The sequence below is a fragment of the Leuciscus leuciscus genome (genome assembly GCF_965113295.1).
Source record: "Leuciscus leuciscus genome assembly, chromosome: 7".
In the NCBI taxonomy this organism is placed as follows: domain Eukaryota; kingdom Metazoa; phylum Chordata; class Actinopteri; order Cypriniformes; family Leuciscidae; genus Leuciscus; species Leuciscus leuciscus.
In genome coordinates, this window is record NC_138731.1 from 2,130,730 (window position 1) to 2,152,203 (window position 21,474).

The following is a 21,474-nucleotide window of genomic DNA, read 5'->3' on the forward strand; positions in this document are numbered from 1 at the left end:
ACAATACAACAGTGTTGTATTATTCATTGTTAGTAAATAATGCTAAATACTTACATTTTAGCAAACCTTGAACCTTATTGTAAAGTATTGTATTACTAGTTAATTTAGCTAACTAACTTTGGCTGATGATTTGAGATTTGCTAAAACAGTGTGTGTGAAATGGTTTGAACCCTGATTTATCTCAGACACAGAAGAGCCAACTTTACTCCTGCTGGATTCCTCCTGGGATGAAGGCACAACAGGTTTGTGCAATTACATGAAATTAGATTCAACTTTATTGTCATTGTGCAGAGTACAGTAGAGCCAATGAAATACAGAAGCATCTAACCGGAAGTGCAAAGACCTATATAAATATATTCAAATATAAAACATTACTGTTGTAAGCTGCAGTTAGATTCATTCGTGCATGTAAACAGTGATTACGGCTCATGGATCACTCCTTGCTGACACTATACCAGACAGCTTTGGGTTACCAGAGCTTTAACCACCACTACCACACTGGTTTCCACAGCCCTAAGTTAACACCTTATGTTTGAAAGAAAAAAAAATTTTTATACCACAGTATGCATATGCGCACTCATGATTGTGCATATTTACATGTATAAATGAACTCCATGCTTCTAATATGCCCATATGGTGAATCTTTTATTTGAGTTTCTCGTTTGTATGCTGATTGCATGCACATGTGCCTGTGACATCATCACATACACCCCAATATGAGTTCAAACAAAACACTTTGATGAGACTTCCCCTGAGTTGAAGATAGACATAAAGTTAAAAACAACAACAACAAAAATTGGTAATGATGTCATACAACTATTTCCTTAATTTAAAAAGTTTAGATCCACAGGGCTTATGGAAGCTTCTGGAAATACTGGTATTGTTGGTCATCTCCCTATAGGAAGTCAGCAATCTCATGGTGTGAAGACCTAAATCTGGGGTGCTTCATTTTCTGCCACTTCTTTTAGAGTACACATAATGCGTCCTTCAAAATACACTGAATGAAGGACGCAAAACATTGGCCGCCTCCCAAGGATCCTTCAAATTTCGACGGCACTTGATGGAACGCAGCCTGCCGATTAAGAAGGACCCAAAATTCAGCACTCAATAGTATTGAAAAGATGCAGCTTTCTTACCTATTTGGCTTCTTCACCATCCAATACTGCCAAGCCATTGCTGAACTGTTGCATTATAAAAATCCATTTGGTTAGTTTTGCACCGGCAAGGCAAGTTTATTTTTGTAATACACTTCATATACAGTAGTAATTGAAAGTGCTTGATCTCAAACATAGTCTGTAGCCATGATGTGGGACTCGAGATTGGATGAAAAATGGTCAAGATTCGACATGTTTTTCGGAGAAGAAAAAACAGCTACAATTTGGCTAAACTTCAGATAAAACCCAAGTTATCCAAGAACGTTGCAATATGGCTAACAGTGAAAGTGCACTGAATTTGACTTGGCCCAATTGGAAGATGGGAAAGACGGCAAAACGGATATCAGCAGAAAATGTAGTGTAACTGGAGACGTTGAGGGGCAAATCCTTAATTTGTTGACGATTAGAGACCATGCCATGGCTATGCCATTTCATAACCTGTTACCCTGTGGTTATTTGGGATGCCATAGATTCCCATGGCAGAAGAAAAGAGACTAACAAACACTTTTTGGGGGCATTACACATCTTTGGGACTTGATGCCTATAATAATTATTTTTTTGTCTTTGATCCAGATATTTACACACAGAGACAAAATATGTGCAAAAATAAATAAATAAAATATGATAAAAGAGAGAACTTTGTAAACAAAGGAAGACAATCAAAATGTTACACAGCAAATGCAAAGGAAAGAAAACACAGTATGATCAGGTCTATGAAGAGAGCGGGGCTGGATGTAGAAGACGGTTCACTCCTTCAGAGAGAAAATGTTCAGGTGGGGCAGAGCCCATTCGATGGACCACCGCTGAAATACATAATGACTTATTAAAACAAACAAAAAAGAAAGACAGCAGATGTGCAAACTTTAACAATAGATTGTGCTTTTGTCATGTTATACTGTAATTTCTATGAACATACTTTAGTCTCAGGAGTCTCCAACCTTCCTGCAGAGTCTAGCTCCAACTCTCATTAAACACACCTGAAGCAGCTGATCAAGATCCTCAAGGTCTGATTGACAGCAAATATGCCAAGGAGCAAGGATGTCTCAGACCACTGCCTTCAAACAAATCAAGTGAAGCCCAGTACTTGGGGCTCTGAAGTCCATCTCCTTGCTGGAGATGCGTGGTCTTACCGACGACCCTGAGTTCCCCAAGGCTGGGAAACATCGTGAGCTGGAGCTGAAACAGATCAAGACGAGCGAGGAGGCAGTCCAGGGTCGTCGATAAGACCACACATCTCTCTCCAGCAACATCTCAACGTCCTGGGCTAGTGCAGATGTGTTTCGGCACCAGCGCTGAAAGGCTGGGAAGTTGGTGAAGATGCCAAGCAGACCTCCTGCAAATGGGACCAATTCCAATTTAACAGTCAACAGAAACCAAGCTGCCACTATAATGTACTAATCTATAATTTGTCCCTCGTTGCATAACTGAGGACTTGGCAAACTTCATAAAGGTCTCTTCCATGGTCTTGTCTACAGCCCTCAGGGCAACAGGAATGAGGGAGCTAGCCACAGCGTTGGCCCGTTTCTTGATGAGGTCTGTGGCGCCAGGATGAGTCAGTTTCAGGTTGGTGAGTCCTTAAAATATCCTCAAAAGTCCTGTTTGCTAGAATGAGTCAAAGGAGCCAACCATCATGTCTCTACGATGTTCTGATGCAGAAATATAGGTTTTGCTAAATGGTTGCTAGGGTCCTGTTTGGTTGATAGGGAGTGGCTTGGCAGCTGCCAATGATGTTACTCCAAAGACTGCTTGTCAGAATGAATGATATAAACCAACTGCAATCCCTCTATGACATTCGGATTTGAAGATATCTCTCTTTGGGTTTGGGTTGCTAGGGTGCTCGATAATGGTTGCTAGAGTGTGGCTAGGAAGTGTTGAAGGTGATTCGTGATTGGCTGTTTACTCCCCCGGGTTAAACAAGCCCACCCTTATGTTTCTATGACACTACTATCCAAAGATATCCCTTTGATCTATCTCAGTGGAAGTCTATGGAACTTGTTGCTAGGATGCTTTAAATGGTTGCTAAGGTATCACTGGATAAATTCATAGTGATCCTGGGAGACCACCCCCTTGTCTCTATGACACTGTGATCCAGAGTTCTGTTCAATACAAAATTCCTATGCAAGTTACATAGTAGGATAAACACGTATGCACAATCCCAGTTTTAGTCCCTGGGATTGAACATTCGCTGGCCGGCCGAACATCGTACGCCCGATCGCTTATAAAAGATATAACACACACAGATATTTTACGCCTCATTCGTGGGTCTATGACAAACAGGACTAATGCAGGCAACTATTGTGAAACAAAATAGCAAAAGTTACATCGTTATGAGCCTAAAATGTGTTATTTACCTGTTTTTCACCAAAAAAGAGTGGTTGTACCATGTCAGTGACCTTTCCATTTGATTCCTGGTGTCAGAATTATATGAAAAGTGGGTTCATTTGTCTTTGTATGTTATGTGGTTCAGAAGACATGAAAATCACCACTCACATTGACATCACTTCAAGATGGCCGCCAAACGGACCCCATGGGACATTAGTTGACCTCGGCAAACATCAGAAATCCTTAACTAGACACCATTAGATTCCCAAAAAAACAGGTTACAAACAATGCCACGAGGGTACATGGGAGCCCATTTCTCCCGCTAGACTACAATGCTTATTTGTAGACACTCATTATTTCACTGAACTGCACAGGATGACTTCTGTTTATTTGTGAAGACAGAAAACCTGGTATGATATTGTAAAGTCTAAAACTTCCCAAATGAACTGTGCCTCCTGTAGTCACTGCTCAGAATCTTCCAGGTCGGAGCTACACTCTGCAGGAACGTGTCTTCCAGGTAACCGGTGAAGTGTGTACTTCCATTTGTTGCGGTTGTCTGCCTATTATTTATAATCACCTTCCTTGTGAAACATTAGTCAACAAATCCTTGGTAAACAGTAAATCGCTGCTGGTGTGTTACTTTACAAAATTGAGTGATTTACACACTATTTGATCTAGTATTTTGTATGTTTTTTCACCATGTACAAGGAACTCAAGATTTAGGTAGATACTTGAACTCACATAACTCTCTTTGAGCTGGAAAGTGTTTTCCTGGGTCCCTCTGCAGTCGAATCTCCTTCACGGAGAAGATGGAGGTAGCTGTGGACACAGAATTTAAAAACTGTTTATAATAATTATAACCTTTCAACAGTGAATGTATGACATACAATGTGTAAGAAATAGTTGTGTTCAAGATTGTTTCTTACAAGCAGAAACTGCCATCTTGACTTATGATGTTCCCAAATGTTTTGATGAATGAGATAGCATCACATCTTATAAACATATATTTGTGAAACTACTAAATATGAACTTTAAAATAAGCTTATACCACTTTAATATTACTAGTAGGAAATACTTACTGTCATCCAGGTCCTGCACTTTATCTCCCAATTCTCTGAAATAAATGTGCCGGAGAGCCACTTCTGCAGAAATACGACGCCTTGCTTCAAACTACAAAAACACATTCATCTAGAGTGAATATGTTTCTTTTGCAGAGCCAAAGCACCACCAAAACAATGTTCTTCTACAAAATCCATGCAGTTTTGTTTAACCGCTAGAGGGCCAAAAGTTACATAGTGTACCTTTAAGAATTAAATAAGGACAGGTGTATCAATGAAAGTCCAAAAGTCTCTTTCATAATAATGAACATACTAATCAGGTCAAGCAAAATATGAATTATTTAAGTAGACATCGACATCGAAAAACCTTTTGATCTCTGAGGAATTCGTACTTTACCTGTAAAAACTGGCATAGCAGATCATGACCGTCATTGGTGATCCTGTAGAACAAAATTACACAAATCATATTATAGCTATAGCTTCCAGTCCCAATGTTAAGACATTTTAGTGGTAGTATTTTGTGGCCTAATCTGGTGTCCTTGTTCCTGTTCTTGTCCTCGGCTTTTTCCTTTGCTATTGAATTTGGACTCGTTTGTCTCTCTTATTTAACTGTTTTCTGTGTGTCAAACATAACCAATTAGAGACCCTGTTCAGGTGTGGGTACTAGAAACCTTTCCCGACAAAAATGTAATCTAACAATACACCTCATATATAGATCCCAAAACATATAATATCCCCAAAGCAGCCACACAGAAAGGCTTTTCACACACCTGGGTGCATGAGTGATCAGAGGTTCCCCGTCATAATGGGGGAAGTTGAATGAAAGGAAGTTTTCATTGGTATTGACTCCTGGCCAAGAGTACTCAGTAGGAGAACCTGAAGATGACATGAGTTTATAATCAAAACAGACTCCAACTACACTAACTTGCTATCACTAGAATCACCAGTAAATGGTAGACATCGAAATAAAAATGGTAAAGTTGCTCAGATGTGTAAAACGAGCCTGTCAAATGTTTGGAAACAAAAAATGAAAATAAGGCATTTACGCATCTTGTCTAGTGTTGGCAGTTTTCAAAATGGCAAGAAATAACGCCAGCCTGTAGTTGTCTTGAGAAATGAGGGCTATATAATCAAAAACTGAGAGCACCTTTACCATGCATAACACCACAGCTCTTACCCAAGATACGAAATATAAGATGAAGTTCATCCTCCACTGTCGACCCAGGGAAGAGGGGGCGTCCGGTGATCATTTCATAGAATATACAACCTACACCCCTATGTTAAAAGCAGACAGACAGAAAGAATAAAATGACAAAGACAATTTTTGAGAAATGCATGAAAGGAAAAATCTTGATATGCAACCCAGGCCAAATAGAGTGTGCTGGTTAACATAAGTCAGCAAAACCCGTTGTAGAAAGGAATGATGGAAAAGAGTTGGAATAGTCTTCAGAGTAACATCCAGATACTGACACCACTGATCAAAGCTCTTCTCTAGTTGGCTGAATTTAAAACGACACCCATGAAACACTCATGCACACAGTTTAGGGTTTTCTTTTAGGTCAGGGTGTTGACAACCAAGTAACCGTCCCGCAGAGTTCAGCTCCAACTCCAATGAAACACACCTGTTGTACAGTTGTAATCGAAATTATTCAACCCCCATTGCAAGGTTTATTGGCAAAATGTACAGGCTTTCAGCTGTTTGGAATGAATGAATCAAACAAAAGCAATTGAAATAGCTCAAAACAACAAATGTTTCAAGTGGTTTCCGCAAATTCAACTTAAAATGCAACTTTTAATAATCCCTCACAACAGCACCAATCTGGAAAACAGGTGTTGTCTCACTAACCAAGGGCTTCATTAGTTGCACCAGGTGTGCTTGAGCTAGAACACATGAAAATATCTGAACTGGCTAAGTCTGTCGAGGGTCACGTTTGACTGTGTTAGAAATACTGTAAGTCAAAAGAATGGTCCAAAAAGTATAGAGAAGATATCACTGCCCTTCACAAACAAGGCACAGGATACAGAAAGATAGTGAAGGCGCTAAATGTTCCTCGAGACACAGTTGGAAGCATAGTTCACAAGTATAAAGTTAAAGGATCAGTGGTTACTCTACCTGGACGAGACAGAAAAAGGAAGATATCAACGGCTGAACCAGATCTGAATACTTTCGATTACAACTATATGTCTATTCATGCAGCATCAGCAGCATATCTTACATGCTCACATCAGCGAGTGTGTGTGTGTGTGTGTGTGTGTGTGTGTGTGTGTAGCCTCACCAGATGTCGATGGAGGTGAAGTACTCTGTTGATCCCAGCAGCACATCTGGAGGTCTGTACCAGAGAGTGACGACTTCATTAGAGAAAGTCTTCGAGGGCACTGACTTTTCACGTGCAAGACCTACAGCAGACACAAACAAACGTGATGTAAATCTGTAAACGTGATGATTCTGGGTCATTTCACACTATACAATTAATGCCAGTTGTCTATTTGGGTATGTGAGTGATAGATCCTACCAAAATCAGCCAGTTTGAGCTCTCCCCTATCGCTGATGAGAAGGTTCTGAGGTTTTAGGTCTCTGTGCAAAACTTTCTGCCGATGGCAATAAGCTAGACCTCGCAATAGCTGAAACAGGAAAATCTACAGGGCGGAAACATGAACACAATTAAGTCATTCCAATAGTTGTGCCTTTACTGTTGTAAACCATGTTTCCAAAATGTTTTCATAGCAATCAATTTGGCTACTTAAATGCTAATGTGCCAGTCAGCACTTGAGTTAAAGCTCTCATATACTCATGGTGAAGTTCTTTCTTCTATTTAGGGGTAAAAAGAAGTTCAATATATGTGACCAGCAATATACTGTTGTACACCATGCTGAGGGTGATGTCTAGATGAATATGTAAATATGTGCTGCGCTCTTTCCTCTCAATAACAAATGAACACACCACAAAACGCCAGACGTGAGAAAACAGCTGTTTAGAAAGCATCTGATCATAGAAATGTGGATACTTTTGCACCAGCTCTGCAATTTGGGACTCTATTTATACAGCACTTTATACAATCAATCACTTTAAAGCAGTTTTACAGTATTAAACATGAAAAAAACAGTGTCAGCGTCGCTTTTCAATTAGAATCACAGCTTCAGTTTCTACTAGGCATGTGACGGTATCAAATGTTCATGTTGTGATAATTGCTGAAGCTTTTATCACGGTATACGGTATTATCACGATATTGAAATAAGTTGCAAAAAAAGTGTTGTCATAGTATAACAGGTTTAGTAACTTTTTCTTGTAACTAAAAGAACATTTAAATACAATAAAGCAATGCACAGAAATGTATGAAGTGAACAAATGTTTCAAACAGATTAAATTGCAAAAGAATTATAAAGAAGAACAATAGGTAACACTACATTAAGGTATCATTAGTTAACGTTAGTTAATGCATTAACAACGAGCAGCTACATTTGTAACAGAAGTTATTAATCTTTGTTAAAGTTAATCTGTTAGTTCATGTTTGCTCAGATCCATTAAATAATACAGTTCCAACATTTGATTTTAATAAAGTGATATTAAATGTTGAAATTAAATGAACTAAGATTAATAAATGCTTCAGAAGTATTTTTTATTGTCAGTTTATGTTAAATAATGAATTAACTTATGTTAACTAATGGAGCCTTACTGTAAAGTCTGACTGAACAATAAAGAATCAGAACATATTCAATCAATATCTAGGGCATGTTTTAGTCCAGATTAAATGTGTTTGTTCACCAGCCAGGGACATCTTTTCCAGAAAGTTTGCTTTGTTAAGCAACTCCAGAAACGAACTTCGTTTTGGCCTGATTTAGTTATAAACGACGTCACACCAGTTTGTTCTTCAATCTCGCATGAAGTATATCAGGGCCGTTAGTGTAGCAAACATGCCCTTTTCCTTTCTTCTGTCAGCAGTGGTGGACACAAACTTCCTTCAGTTTAGGCACCGATTCCCAGATGAAAAACTGCTCCACCAAACCGTAGAAGTACTCTTTTTAAATTTCTACTACAGTTAATCTGCAAAAGTATTTATTTCCAGAACTACCTACAAATCAAAAGTAAAATATTATCTTAATTATTTCTTTGCAATTCTATATGCTGTAAGTTCCTGCTTAAAACATCCACAGAATACACTATACTCCTTATTCTTCTGAAGCCTTACAGGTATAATAGATCTGTGCGATGAACAGATTGATATTTTAGCTGATATTCACAATAAATCTCTGTCTTAATCTATTCAGGCCACATGAAGTTGTGTTGTGCTATGACATGACATTTTTTTCAGTCATTTTCCCTGATGCATAGTATTATTTTTTTGTTATACTCAATTTAAACTAAAATGACAGGCAGTTTGAGGATATGTCTAACCTTTACATTATAAATGCTCATTATGCTCCCACAGTCCTCCAAATACTGTTTGAGGTCCTTCTCCTGAAAAACACACAGAGAACAAATGTTTCAGATATACAGTAGATGGATAAAATGAGAGATACGATGATGAATAATATCTCACACACCAAGTACTCAAAGACTAGTGTAAGGCACTTCTCTGTGTGAATGATGTCGTGGAGCGTGACGATGTTGGCATGTTTCAAGTTCTTCAGGAGAGACACTGACAGAGAGAGAAATATCATCAAATCATTCTCTACACTTATACAGTCTGGCACTGTTACTCCAGTGTTACTAAGAAAACTGTGTTGTATAATAACAATAGCTATAAACGTGCACAGGGCTCAGAATGAATTAGTTAATGTTCCCAAACTTCTGAATGGTAGAGGATATTGTACCTTCTCGTATGGCGGTGCAGGGTGCGCCTTCTTCATACTCCAGCCGGATTTCTTTCAGAGCCACTAGGTTATCCGTTAATTTACTACGACCCTTAAACACTGTGGCATATGTGCCCTACACACACACACACACACACACACACACACAATCAGCTGTTGAGTGGCATTACTGATGTGCAATGGCCTTTGCATTTATATAAAAATGGCAAATTGTAAAATTAGTTATATTACAATATCAACCGACAATTGGCCACTCAACTCTATTGATGACATATTAATTCTAATGCAAGGTCAAACACTCAGTAAAATTTATTTAGTTTAGTTCAACAGAAACTGTATCATCAACCGTGGAGAAGGTTGAAGCTGGTCAGAATCTCACCTCTCCCAGTTTGTCCAGTTTGACATATGACTCTAATTTGCCAAAGCCGATTTCTGACTGAAAGGAAAACAGATCTGAGTGATTAGCTGGTCGTGTCAAAGATTATATTTTTGTCTATGACCTAATGTAAACATTAAATAAAGGTGTAATGAACCTTGGCAAGCACAAAGAGATCTGACATTTACTCCCAGTTTCACAGACGGGGCTTAAGATATTTCCAGACTAAAATGCATGTTTGAGCTGTTTCAACTGAAAGCATATCTTAATATATATATATATATATATCAAATATATCACTGCCATTGTTTTTTCTCAAGATTCACACCAGTAATGTTTTTTCTAAGACACGTTTATAAGAGCTCCTTAAATGTCCTAATTGAATTTAGGCCTAATCCTGGCTTAATCTAAGCCCTGTCTGACAGAATAGATACAGATGTAGAATAGAAACGCATTCTAAACATTTGATGATGTCATACTAATAAATCATGACAAAGAAAGACTTACAAGTGACGTTCTGCGAAACCTTCGACTTAGAGGTTTGTCAAATGGGGGGCTGTTTGTGGCAAATTTCTTTAGGTAACCCTCTGGCAAACGAATATCCGCTGGCAGTGAAAGACGTTTATTGATTTCCTGAAGGGGAAAGGGAAGGGGAGAAAACATATAATGTGTCAAAGAGCAGTTGTGTGGGGCAGATGAATATATCTTGATAGAGTGCCGATGGAAGGGCACTTATAAATGTCACCTGGTGACCACATAATACTTGCTGGACAACTTTAATGCCCATGTTGGGGACGACAGAGAGATATGGAGGAGAGTGACTGGGAGGGACGGCTTGCCTGATCCAAACACAAATGGTATTGTTGGACTTCTCTGCTTGGCATGGATTGGCCATAACAAACACCATGTTCGAACATAAGGTGTACCTGTTTCATAAGTTCTCAGGCAGGCACAACAGGATCAGAGCAAACAGAGAGAACGTGGCCATAACAGAATATCACAGAATATTCACGTTACAGAACGCCCCTCAGAGGACTGAGGTGGAGCTGGTGGGACTGAGGATCGAGGCGGAGCCAGAAGGAGCCGAAGGGGTGGAGAGATGGAGCGCAGCAGATAGTGGTGCAGGCAGGATGACGTCTGACCAAGGCGAATCCGGAGGGATGAGGCAGCCCGGTGAAGCCGCAAGGATGATGGTTCATGGTGGAGCTGAGGGAGGGAAGAGCCAAGGTAGAGCCGACAGGTTGACAGGCCGAGGTGGATTGACAGGATCAGTGACTGAAGGCGAACCCAGGGGATCCTCTTGACTGGGTGGAGCTGGAGACCAGAAGAGCTGAGGTAGATACACACAGAGTAGAGTTAAAAGAGAAGTCACAGGGCTGAAGGGAACCTGCGGAGGCAGGGCTGAGGAACTGGCTGAATTTGGAAGACGAGGTAGAAGAGGGTGGCTGGGCAGGAACTCTGGAGACACAGGGATCTCTGCACTTGGTGGAAACAGCGGGGGAACAGGAAACACTGAGCTGGGCGGGACCAGTGGGGAGAGGAGAAAAAGGGAAACATCATCTTCCAAATTATTAAAATAATTCCCTGAGGCCAGGCCTAACTCTTCCAAACCAGCTGGAGTTTGGCCGGGGCTTCCCTCCATGCCCTTTGAATTCCACAAGCACTCCCACAGCATCACACAGCGAAGCCCGGGAAGGGCATTTTTGTGTGACAGGTACTGTTACGGCCCTTGCCATAACACAAAGAGGGTCCTCTTTTCCACCTTTGCCCCTGCAAGATCTCAAATGCTGAACACATAAGAGGCAGGAGGTACCAGTTCTTGGCCATTACGTATTTCAGCCCCTGATAATCAATGCTCAAAGAACCATCCTTCTTTACGAAGAGGAACCCCGCACAAGCCAGAGAAGAGGAGGGACAGATCAATATGTAGATAATGTAACAATAATCAGGGATGACCCAGTACAATGGGAACCACTGGTTAAATAAAAAGAAACTCCTCTTTGTGGTATCCTAAGTAATGACACTCACTGGGCCAGTAATTTGTGTTATGGTCATCAGGTAAAGACCACTCAAGGAGTGAGCTGTGAGAGAAGAATAGTGATCTTAAATGGGAAGGCCCTTCTGCAGAGCCCAGTCTTCAGTGATGAAATTCCGCTCCAAGTCGAAGAGCTCTGAGCACTTGAATACAGAGCTGTTGCCGACAACAGTTGCAGGAGGGACTTTACGGGCACCGGGAGATGGGGAGATAGACATACCGCTCACCCGGACACCCCTGTTTACTGGCGAGCCGTGGCTTTTAAAGGACATAACACATTAACATGACCTTGGTACACAACAGTAAAGGCAGAGACCAAAAGTCAGTCGACATTGCTTCTCCTCCGCTGTGAGACAAAGTCTGCCCATCTGCATAGGCTCCAGCTTATCTGCTACTTCAAGTGCTCGGGAATCGGAGAAGATTGCAGAGCGTTTGGCCCATGACCTGATGTAAAACCGCAGGGCTCTGTGGTTTAGTTCGATGCGGCTGTCCAGATGAATGGCAAGATAAATGAGGTCATCTAAGAATTCTGGGGGGTCACGGACATAGATTTCATCTTTAAGCTCCTTAACCAACTCATCCAAAATGCGTGCCACCAGTGTTGCTGGGTACAACACAGGGTCCGGAACTCTTCTACCTTACCGAAGAGTAGCCATGTTGCCAAGATGCCTCCTTACCGAAGACGGACCTATTCAATACCTTAATAATTTCAGTTCAAGAGCTGGAAATCTGCACTACATAGAGACTGAGACTCCAAGACTGCAGCACCCCAGTCACAAGCCCACAAGGTGAGGAGCGTGATGAAAAATGTGGCTACCCATCCACTTGAGAGACAGCATTTGCTTAATTTAATATATAATTTCGGCTCAATTTATGTGTGTGTGTCTACCTGTTGGAATGTTTGTTACTCACTTATGATTGTACATGCATTACCTCATTAGAGAGTCGCTGCTGAAGGTTGCGCATTCGCACTCTTACAGGACTCTGAACTTCATCAGAGGAGGTTCCTGAAGCTTGATCACTTTCTCCATCTGACCACATTTTCCCATGGACTACACCTGTAAACACACACACACACACACACACTTTATAACCCCTGATGTCTTTTACTTTATTACATTGCACATCAAACAAGTGAAAAGAATAAAAACCCAGTGATGACCATGACATTTCACCTATTCTAATGTTGAATAACCATGTCAGGTGACCAAAAGTTCAGGTAATTGATCTGGAGTAAAAATCACGCTGACACTGATTTGCTGAAACAAACAACTGGACTTCCCTATATTTAAACACATTTACATAGCAAGAAGAAAAGAGCTGTGCACACAAAGGAACAACTACAAGAAAACATCTGGCTATATCAGTGGAAGAGAAACAAGGTAATTTATTCGGTTGATAATATATAAGTCCACAGCGACTCTTTATATATTTTGTCTAAAGCTAATTTGTTATTGCATATCCTCTGTATAAATGAATACTGTACTCTGCATTTAACAGGGTATCTGCACAATTTTTAAAGTCATATTTAAGGCTTTTTAAGACCTGAAGAAATCAAAATTAATACCGTACATTAGGGGTGTGCAATATTGACAAAAATATGTCTAGAATAATTAGATGATATTTTACTGATTGTGTTTTTGTACTGGTACCCTGGCTGGTTTAGGCCTGTTGTTGACAGCAGACCCACAAAGATATTCATATTTTATATATTCTATGCAGTGGTCAGTTAACAGTAGTGACCGAAATTAACATTTTTATTAAGGGGCAATATTTGCCACCTTAAATTGATTTCCAGGGGCATTTTCACCTATATATGGACATTGTTTCTAAACGTATTTAGAGGTATGCATCACCTTTTATGTCAAATTCTAACATTCAAATTAAATTATATTAGAATAACACAGTACCAATGTCAAAATAAATCATTAAATTAAAATCCATCCTTGCAGTGCAGAGGTGACACAGAAGCATTATAGCCTACTATATTAACACTTCATTTACAATTGCATAAATAAAGCTATTCAATATTTAAATATTAAATGATTTATAATTTTAACGTTTTAATTAAAGGATACTTTAAATATGAAACTAAAACCACCAGTAGGTGGCGGCAAGTCACTGTCTTAAAAAGCGAGTTGTTGGAGTCATTTATTCAACCGATTTGTTCATTGAATCGTTAAAATGATTCGTTCAAAACGCGAATTTCAGTAAAAAAAAAAAACAAAAAAAAAACATCTGTTGGACCATGTTGGACCTGTTGGAAAATTCTCGTCGGCGATATAAAGTGAAAATTGACAATATTGTGTCCAAAAAGTAACTCACAATGTTAACTTTATTGTTAATTTAACTGTTGTATAAAATAAATAGCACATTTGCAATTGTGCACAGGAAAACGGCACTCTTGCTCATGTGATATTCTAATATAACAACATAATATGATATAAATATAAGACAAAAACTCATTTGGGCACATCTATAACTGCACTGACACATCACGCAGTGAAAGCAAGCATGAGACAAACGTGATGTCAGCTCGCACTCGCAGTGCCTCGTACATAGTTAAAACAATGATTACAATATCATCATAGTTCATAGACAATATCGCACACTCCTAAGCACATAAAGAATTAACTTACAATTGAACTGACATTTACTCGTTTTCTTCTCTCCTCTCGCGTGCAGGAGACAGACGTAGGCTAATATACTGCCGTAAGTGACGCGAATTGTCACGTGAACAAGCAAATCCACAAAGATAGAATTAAAAAAATGATACGTAGGGCTACGCTAATTAGATAGTTTTAATTTCGAAAGCATTTAGATAAGTCTAAGTCAAAGTGTCATCTAAAATTTAAGACCTTTCATAAGTAAAAATAAGACATTTTGTAAAAAAAAAAAAATATTTTAAAAACTTTTTATGCCCTTAAATTAAAAAATTCTAATTTAAGAACTTTTAAGACTTTAAGGATCCGCGGGGACCCTGTTTAAACTAACAGCTTAATATTAATTGTTAAAATATAATTGGTTGTGTGAATCCAAACAATACAAAAAGAAAGAGAAAACAGAACATTTGTTTTTAATATGATGCTACTGTAGTTGGCCAGGAGATGGAAGTTACAGTACAATAAATTTGAAGAAGGGCGGGGCCGAGAGCCGTGGGAACAGAGCGAGTGTTAATGCACCACACCGGCCTCGAGTCCCACGGAGGAACTCCTGAAGGATAAAGGAGGAGTGACAGCAGTGAAGGATGAGAGAGGACCAGGCCTGGCACTTTATGTTGTGGTTTTGTTTTAGTTTATGTGACAGTCGTCCATGAGGGGCTGCCGCTTTACTTTCGTTTTGTTTTTTATGTTTATTTTATTATTTTATGTAATTTATTTATTTACTTGAACTTTGTTATAGTATAGTTGAGTTTCTGGCTTAGAGGCCCAGAAAATTCAGAGCGAAAGATTTCATACATACCTTCACTATGTGCACCAGAAGTTTCAGATCCAGCAAATCGATGCCCATCAGATTAAAAAACGGTGTTATTGTAGTAAGTTGTTAATCGCAAATCATACACCTCACAAGGTTGTTTCCAAAATAGTCCCATACAACAGCACAGGGGCCATATGTATAAAGCCGCTCAGACTAATATTTTACAGTCTTAAGTGTGTCAAAATTCTAGGGTTCTAACTGTTAAGACTAGGTCTCAGATCCTAAATAATTTAAGAGTGCTGGAGAGGTATCCTAACCTAGTTAGTAGGAGTAACAAGATGGCAGCAGAGAGGAGACACACACTTACCAACGAAGTAGGAGTTATTTGATAGCAGGGTGTTGGTAAAACGATACAAGCGTCATCATCAAGGTATTCTTTTTGTAACTGACCTTCTAAGATATTTGAGAACATATACCACTCAACAAATCAATGCTCTAACGGCAGAAATGAAAGTAATAATGAGTTTTTTGGCAAGTGTAAGAATACAGCAGTGCACCGGTGCAGATTTAGGCTCATCGGTCCACAGTAAGCAGGGTCTGAAATAGCACTATTGTGGCACTGACCACACCAAACATACAGTAGTGGCCAAAAGTGATGTCCAGAGCCGATATTTGTTTTAATGACCCTATAAGTTTGATTAATCCATCAAAACATTAGGAAAATATTTTATATATATATTTATTTATTTTTAAATATGAGGGGAAAACAAAACACTAAACTTGGTTATCTGACTAAATTATTTGGCAAAAAAGGCAAACAGCTACAGGTTTTATTTTACGATGCAAAAAAGAAAAGAAAAATTAAAATTGCATTGAAGCTGAGAGGAAAAAGCATACATTGACCACAACATATTTAGTTATTAATATTTCGTTGGTTCTCTCATTTTTGCCCTTTCATAACTTCTTTGTCAGTCTTTGCCAAAAATAATGTTGGCACAATTTGGCATGATTCCTTGTGTTATTATCACAAATAAAACAATTGACTATGCAACATGCTTACAAAATCTTTAACACATTTTTAATAATATTTGAATAAAGGGTGAATATGTCAATTTTTCTGGGCCGGACATCACTTTTGGCCTCTACTGTTTGGCAGTTCATTGACTTTCCAACTGAATCTTCAAACCATGCTGTAAAAGCAAGCCACTTTTAGTTTTTGTAGATTTATTTTTTGGCTATTTTTTCCTTTTATCTTGATAGGATAGTATAGAGTGAACAGGAAGTGAGGCGGGAGAGAGAGCGGGGATGGGATTGAGAAAGGTCCGCGAGCCGGGACTGGAACTCGGGTCGCCTGAAGCACAACGACGCTATATCAATGCTGTCCACAAGGCTATCGGCACCGACAAAAACAAGGCACTTTTATGAGGACTTCCGGCTTCCCTGGAGTTGTTGGAGCCGTTGATGGAAATCGTATCATCGCTCTAACTGCAAATGAGGAGCACACGTACCCTTCGGCGTACCCTGACGTGCACTTCTGCAAAAATGTAACAACGTGTCAATTCTATGCAGACGCACGCGCTGTGATTGGTCTGCTAGAACCGCTCCCTCGGGTTTCACATGCTCCCTCTACACGTGTAATTTAGCATCAACACGGACAACGACGCAGAAGTATAAATGAAAACCAATGTGTAGCCTACAGCGTAGAGGCTCCGGCGTAGGTCCGACGCAGAAGTATAAATCAGCCTTTAGTTCACAATCAGTCTTAGACTTCACTGAAAGTTGCTTTTAGCTTCTTTATAAAAGTCTCCTATTATTAGACAAGTCCTACTTTTTACTAAGATTCTTTTGACACTTAAGTCAAAGTTTAAGACTATTCTTACGAGCATTTCTGAGAAGTTTGGTTCCTCAAATCACAGTCCTGCAGAGTTCCTCTCCAACCCCAATCTAAGACACGTGAGCGAGGCGATCGAGAGTTACAGAAGAACATTACAGGTGCGTGTGATCAGGGTTTGAGCTAATGTGTCAAACTCAGTGGAGAACAGAGAGCATTCTGGGGCAGTCAGACCGTCCTAAACAAGAACTTGTGAATTTATTCCCAAACGTGGACGGAAACATTGTGTTGGTTTTTGTAATGTCTGTTAATGTTAAATGTTTTGATGATACATTTTTCTCATAAGTTGTAAAAAAAAAATCCAAAGATCCAAAGTTTTGAAAAAAAGTGCCATGTTACATAATGAAAATAATGGTTTTGTCCTATATCGGATATTTCCTTTTTTACTTCTAATTTCTATTTTTATATTCTGCTACTTCTGCTGTTCTGAGTAAACAACTCTGTGTAATAATTCAACAGTTTATGTCATTTCATGCATCTGTGTGAACACTGATCAGTGATTAAAGGAGTGTGTGAGAGTTTCTGTTCTCACCGATGTCTCGGGACAAGGGAGGCTCGTCCAGTCCGGTGTCTTCTGGAAGCTCAGAGAGACTCTCGTCCAAACGCCGAACACTTTGCAAGCTCATGGACAGGCGCTTTTTAATGATCTTCATGCGGTCCATCAAGGATGCTGTGGGTTCAGTCTAGGGATGTCAATTTTCACAAATTCCCATGATCGATCGTCGTTTAAATTAACGATCAATTAATCGATTAATCGTTAGCCTTAATACTGCGATATGCGTCTACTGCAGTGGCTATGACAGCATGACAGGGTCTGCAAATGCTGCTCAAAACGCTATGTTCCTCACCAAATCAATTAGAATGGTTTTAAATATAAATAAAGGGCTAGTAGGATTGTAAAATGTTTCGATGTGATTGATAATTAAATTAATTATTTAATAATCAAATATAACTACTAATACAACGTGTCACCAACGCCGCCTCATATGCGCTTAGAATGTGACTGTTGTGGACGCGCTCTTCCTGGGACAACTGCACGCGCTGAATGAATCTGCTACCGTTAAACTGGAGCACTTTGCTAGCACGTTATTTATCTAAAAGAAACGCATCCTATATGAGATTAATCAGATATATTCAAAATAAACATAATATTACAAATTATATCTGCACAAAATGACGCAAATTCATGCTCAAGTGAACTTGAACTAAGTTACGTGCCATTCATTCAGAACTACTCATGTTGTGGACGCGGTCTTCCTGGAGCAACGCGACACGGCAACTAAACCCAAATAATTCACAATGTTTTATTACAATATTGTTCTCTTTATAATGTTATGTAATATTACAGTCCCAATAGTCATTATTAGTCGTGCACTGCCGTTTGAGCTGCGCACGCTTAAGCTGACGCTTTACTACAGAGTTAATTCTTAACCAAATGCATCCAATATGAGATCAATCAGATATAGATAGGCCTACAGAAAATAAACAGTATTACAACTTACATTTGCACAAAACAAAAGCCTGCGAATGCACACGCAAACTTATAGTCATGATGAAGGTGTAAAATGGTCCCAAACATAACTCCAGCGCGCTCGCTTACATGTTTCGCGGTTGAGCAGCGCGCACGCGCATGAAGACCTGCTTAATCGATGATCGATAAGTTGTATCGATTAAATGTATTATCGACAATTAATCGATCGTCGATTAATCGTTGACATCCCTAGTTCAGTCACATGTGCACATTCAGTAAATCTGAGCTCTTCAAAATGGATATAAAATGATCAGTATCATCACTCAAACAGGACAGGTTCGGTACAGATATTGTTTTGGGAATGTAATCTGTTGTGGATCATTTAGTCCTTATGTTAATGTGAAGTCGACTCGAATCGTTTGTTGAGGGAATGGAATCCTTTTCTCATTGCCACAATATTACTCTTTCTTTGCCACTAACGGGTTTTCCCGGTAATCCATGTTTTCATTGTACAGTAGGGGGCGCTATACACTGTAAAAAAATATATGATCAATAAGTTATGACAACATATGTTTTTACATTGCTTTAACTCATCAAAATAAGTTAAGCAATTTTCAACTTTTTTTTATGTTACACAAGATAATTTTTATTTTATTTTTTTAAGTCAGTTAAATGCAATTTAAGTTTAAATGACTTAAACATCCTAGTGGATTGTACTTAAAAATTTAAGTCAGCAACTTTCAGATCGATAGGCATAAACCAGGAGTAGATAGAAGTTCTTTACGAGCAGGACTCGATCTACTCCATCATTGTCTTTGATAAAAACGTGGTTTTCTCAGAGTTTTGTTAAAATGTTTGCTTTTTTTAATGAAACTTGCCCACATTCAAGTGTTGATAAAGAAAAGAATGCATGAAGCTACAATAAGAGTTTGTGTTTTTCTCCTTGCTATAAATAAATTCTGAAAATAGATATTTTCTTCAATTGTCTCCTTCGCCTCAATGACCAAAGCATATTATATTATAATATATTATTAAAACTAAGTGAACCGAACCTGTCCCTTATACTATAATTAAGAACTGAAATGCTTTTCAGTTCATGTAGAGGAATAAATGTGTGTGTTGAACGGCAGAATCTGTGTTCTTCAAAGTTGGAAGATTATCAGTCACTGGTTTTATGATAAGTTTACTCAGAACCTGAGACATAATTTGGGCTTTTGGCCGTGGATCTGAATGAAGGGCAAGGAGTAAAGAGTTAACAAGAAGCAGTAAGAAAGCAGAAAATTACATATATATATATATATATAACCTTTTTAGTAGTCGTGAATTAATTACGTACACAATATAAGTACCTACTCGAGAGAGTAGCGCATTGGCTGCTCCAGACGGAAAAATACGAATTTTAATGCTATTTGAGCATAAGAAACCAGATTTATGGGACAATTAATGTCCAGATTTTGTTGCTGATTTGAAATATGTTATTTAAATGTGAGTTTGCCAAGCTGTTTTCAGGATTCCCTCATTTAATTAGACAGGACTTGGTCTTGGGTGCCAAAACAGCCAACGCTTTACAATAAGGTTCATTAGTAAACATTAGTTAACTAACTTAGTTAACATGAACTAAGAATGCACAATACTTCTACAGCATTTATCTTAATTAATATTAATTTCAACATTTACTAATGCGTTATTAAAATTAAAGGACGTATATTTTAACATTAGTTAATGCACTAACTGTGAACTAACATAAACACAATGAACAGCTGTATTTTAATTAACTAACATTAACGAAGATTAATAAATACTGTAACACATGTATTGCTCATTGTTAATGTTAGTATAAGTTAACTAATGAACCTTATTGTAAAGTGTTACCGTTTTACTGTATGTAAAAGAGCAGCGTGAACATTCTTCAGAATTTCTCATATTGAGTTACTACTGAAGAAAGAGGTTAAACCCCTTTAGATGCTGGTATTTAAGGGTTGTGTTCTGAACGCTAGTGTGTGTGTGTGTGTGTGTGTGTGTGTGTGTGTGTGTGTGTGTGTGTGTGTGTGTGTGTGTGTGTGTGTGTGTGTGTGTGTGTGTGTGTGTGTTGACATCTTGCCCCATCCTGAAACACATGCGTCATCATCCCATCTGCTGAAATCAATGAATAACAAACATCATGACAGGCTTTAATAAGCGCTCAATCCCGCATTAGCTGAGTTACACACCGCGAATCAACACAACTCTACATTAGTCAGAAACTGTGCTGAAAGTTCATGACTGGACTGGTATTTGAAGCACATACTAATGCACGAAACACCGCAGCCTACCTGCGGCAAACGCGACGCGACGCGTGTTCTCTTCACCGACGCTGCTCGCTGCACTCCACCGTGTCACATTTATACCTCACTAAACAGGATCTACAGTGAGATAGGGTGAATGTTTGAAGAGTTCGAGCTGAATCACCGATGCTCGGGTGAACGGACATTTCTCCGGTCCGGCCGGGACTCCTGGAGATCACGTGACCAGCGCTGCCCTGTGTGTGTGATGAAGCGCGTTACCGTGAACATCCCATATCGGAATCACCCCTCTTCACACACACACACACGCACTGGTGCACCAGTAATATTTACCTACAAGGTTATTTATAATATGTTTAACATTTAACACAACATTTAAAATGCATCGTGCATGCTTGTGCTAATCTCCACTGTAGCGGCACATTGACACGGTCACTCTAGAGAAAAGGTTCCGCCCCTCTTCTTGATATTCAATGAGGACGTATTTATTCGTGTGTATATATAAATATATAAAAAATAGTCAGCAACAATAATAATTCCCACACATGATCATTTAAAATATTGCAAATTAATTATGTAATTAGTTTTTTTCTTGTAAGAACGGTAAAAATCTGAATGTTTAGTGAGTATTTGGGTAGCCTATGCTATAATGAAAC

The 21,474-nt window shown here is 39.0% G+C and overlaps 1 protein-coding gene across 2 annotated transcripts; it reads right to left on the bottom strand.

Annotated features, from left to right (window-relative positions):
- Positions 1 to 243: 243 nt before the first annotated feature.
- LOC309503696 (cyclin-dependent kinase 16) lies at positions 244 to 21,167 on the bottom strand. Of its 2 annotated transcripts, XM_082176456.1 has the most exons (17): positions 20,849 to 21,167; positions 18,789 to 19,067; positions 17,598 to 17,741; positions 12,691 to 12,815; positions 10,230 to 10,355; positions 9,726 to 9,782; positions 9,347 to 9,461; positions 9,077 to 9,171; positions 8,928 to 8,990; positions 7,048 to 7,171; positions 6,811 to 6,931; positions 5,712 to 5,809; positions 5,305 to 5,410; positions 4,932 to 4,974; positions 4,556 to 4,646; positions 4,218 to 4,295; positions 244 to 1,957 (listed from the first exon to the last, which is right to left on the bottom strand). In XM_082176456.1, exons 3-17 carry the CDS (start codon positions 17,725 to 17,727, stop codon positions 1,866 to 1,868), a joined length of 1,464 nt encoding a protein of 487 aa, XP_082032582.1. In that variant the 5' UTR covers positions 17,728 to 17,741; positions 18,789 to 19,067; positions 20,849 to 21,167; the 3' UTR covers positions 244 to 1,865. The 2 variants fall into 2 exon arrangements, with proteins under 2 accessions (XP_082032582.1, XP_082032581.1); XM_082176455.1 differs by lacking the exon at positions 18,789 to 19,067 and having other exon boundaries at positions 17,598 to 17,735; positions 20,849 to 21,162.
- Positions 21,168 to 21,474: the final 307 nt, after the last annotated feature.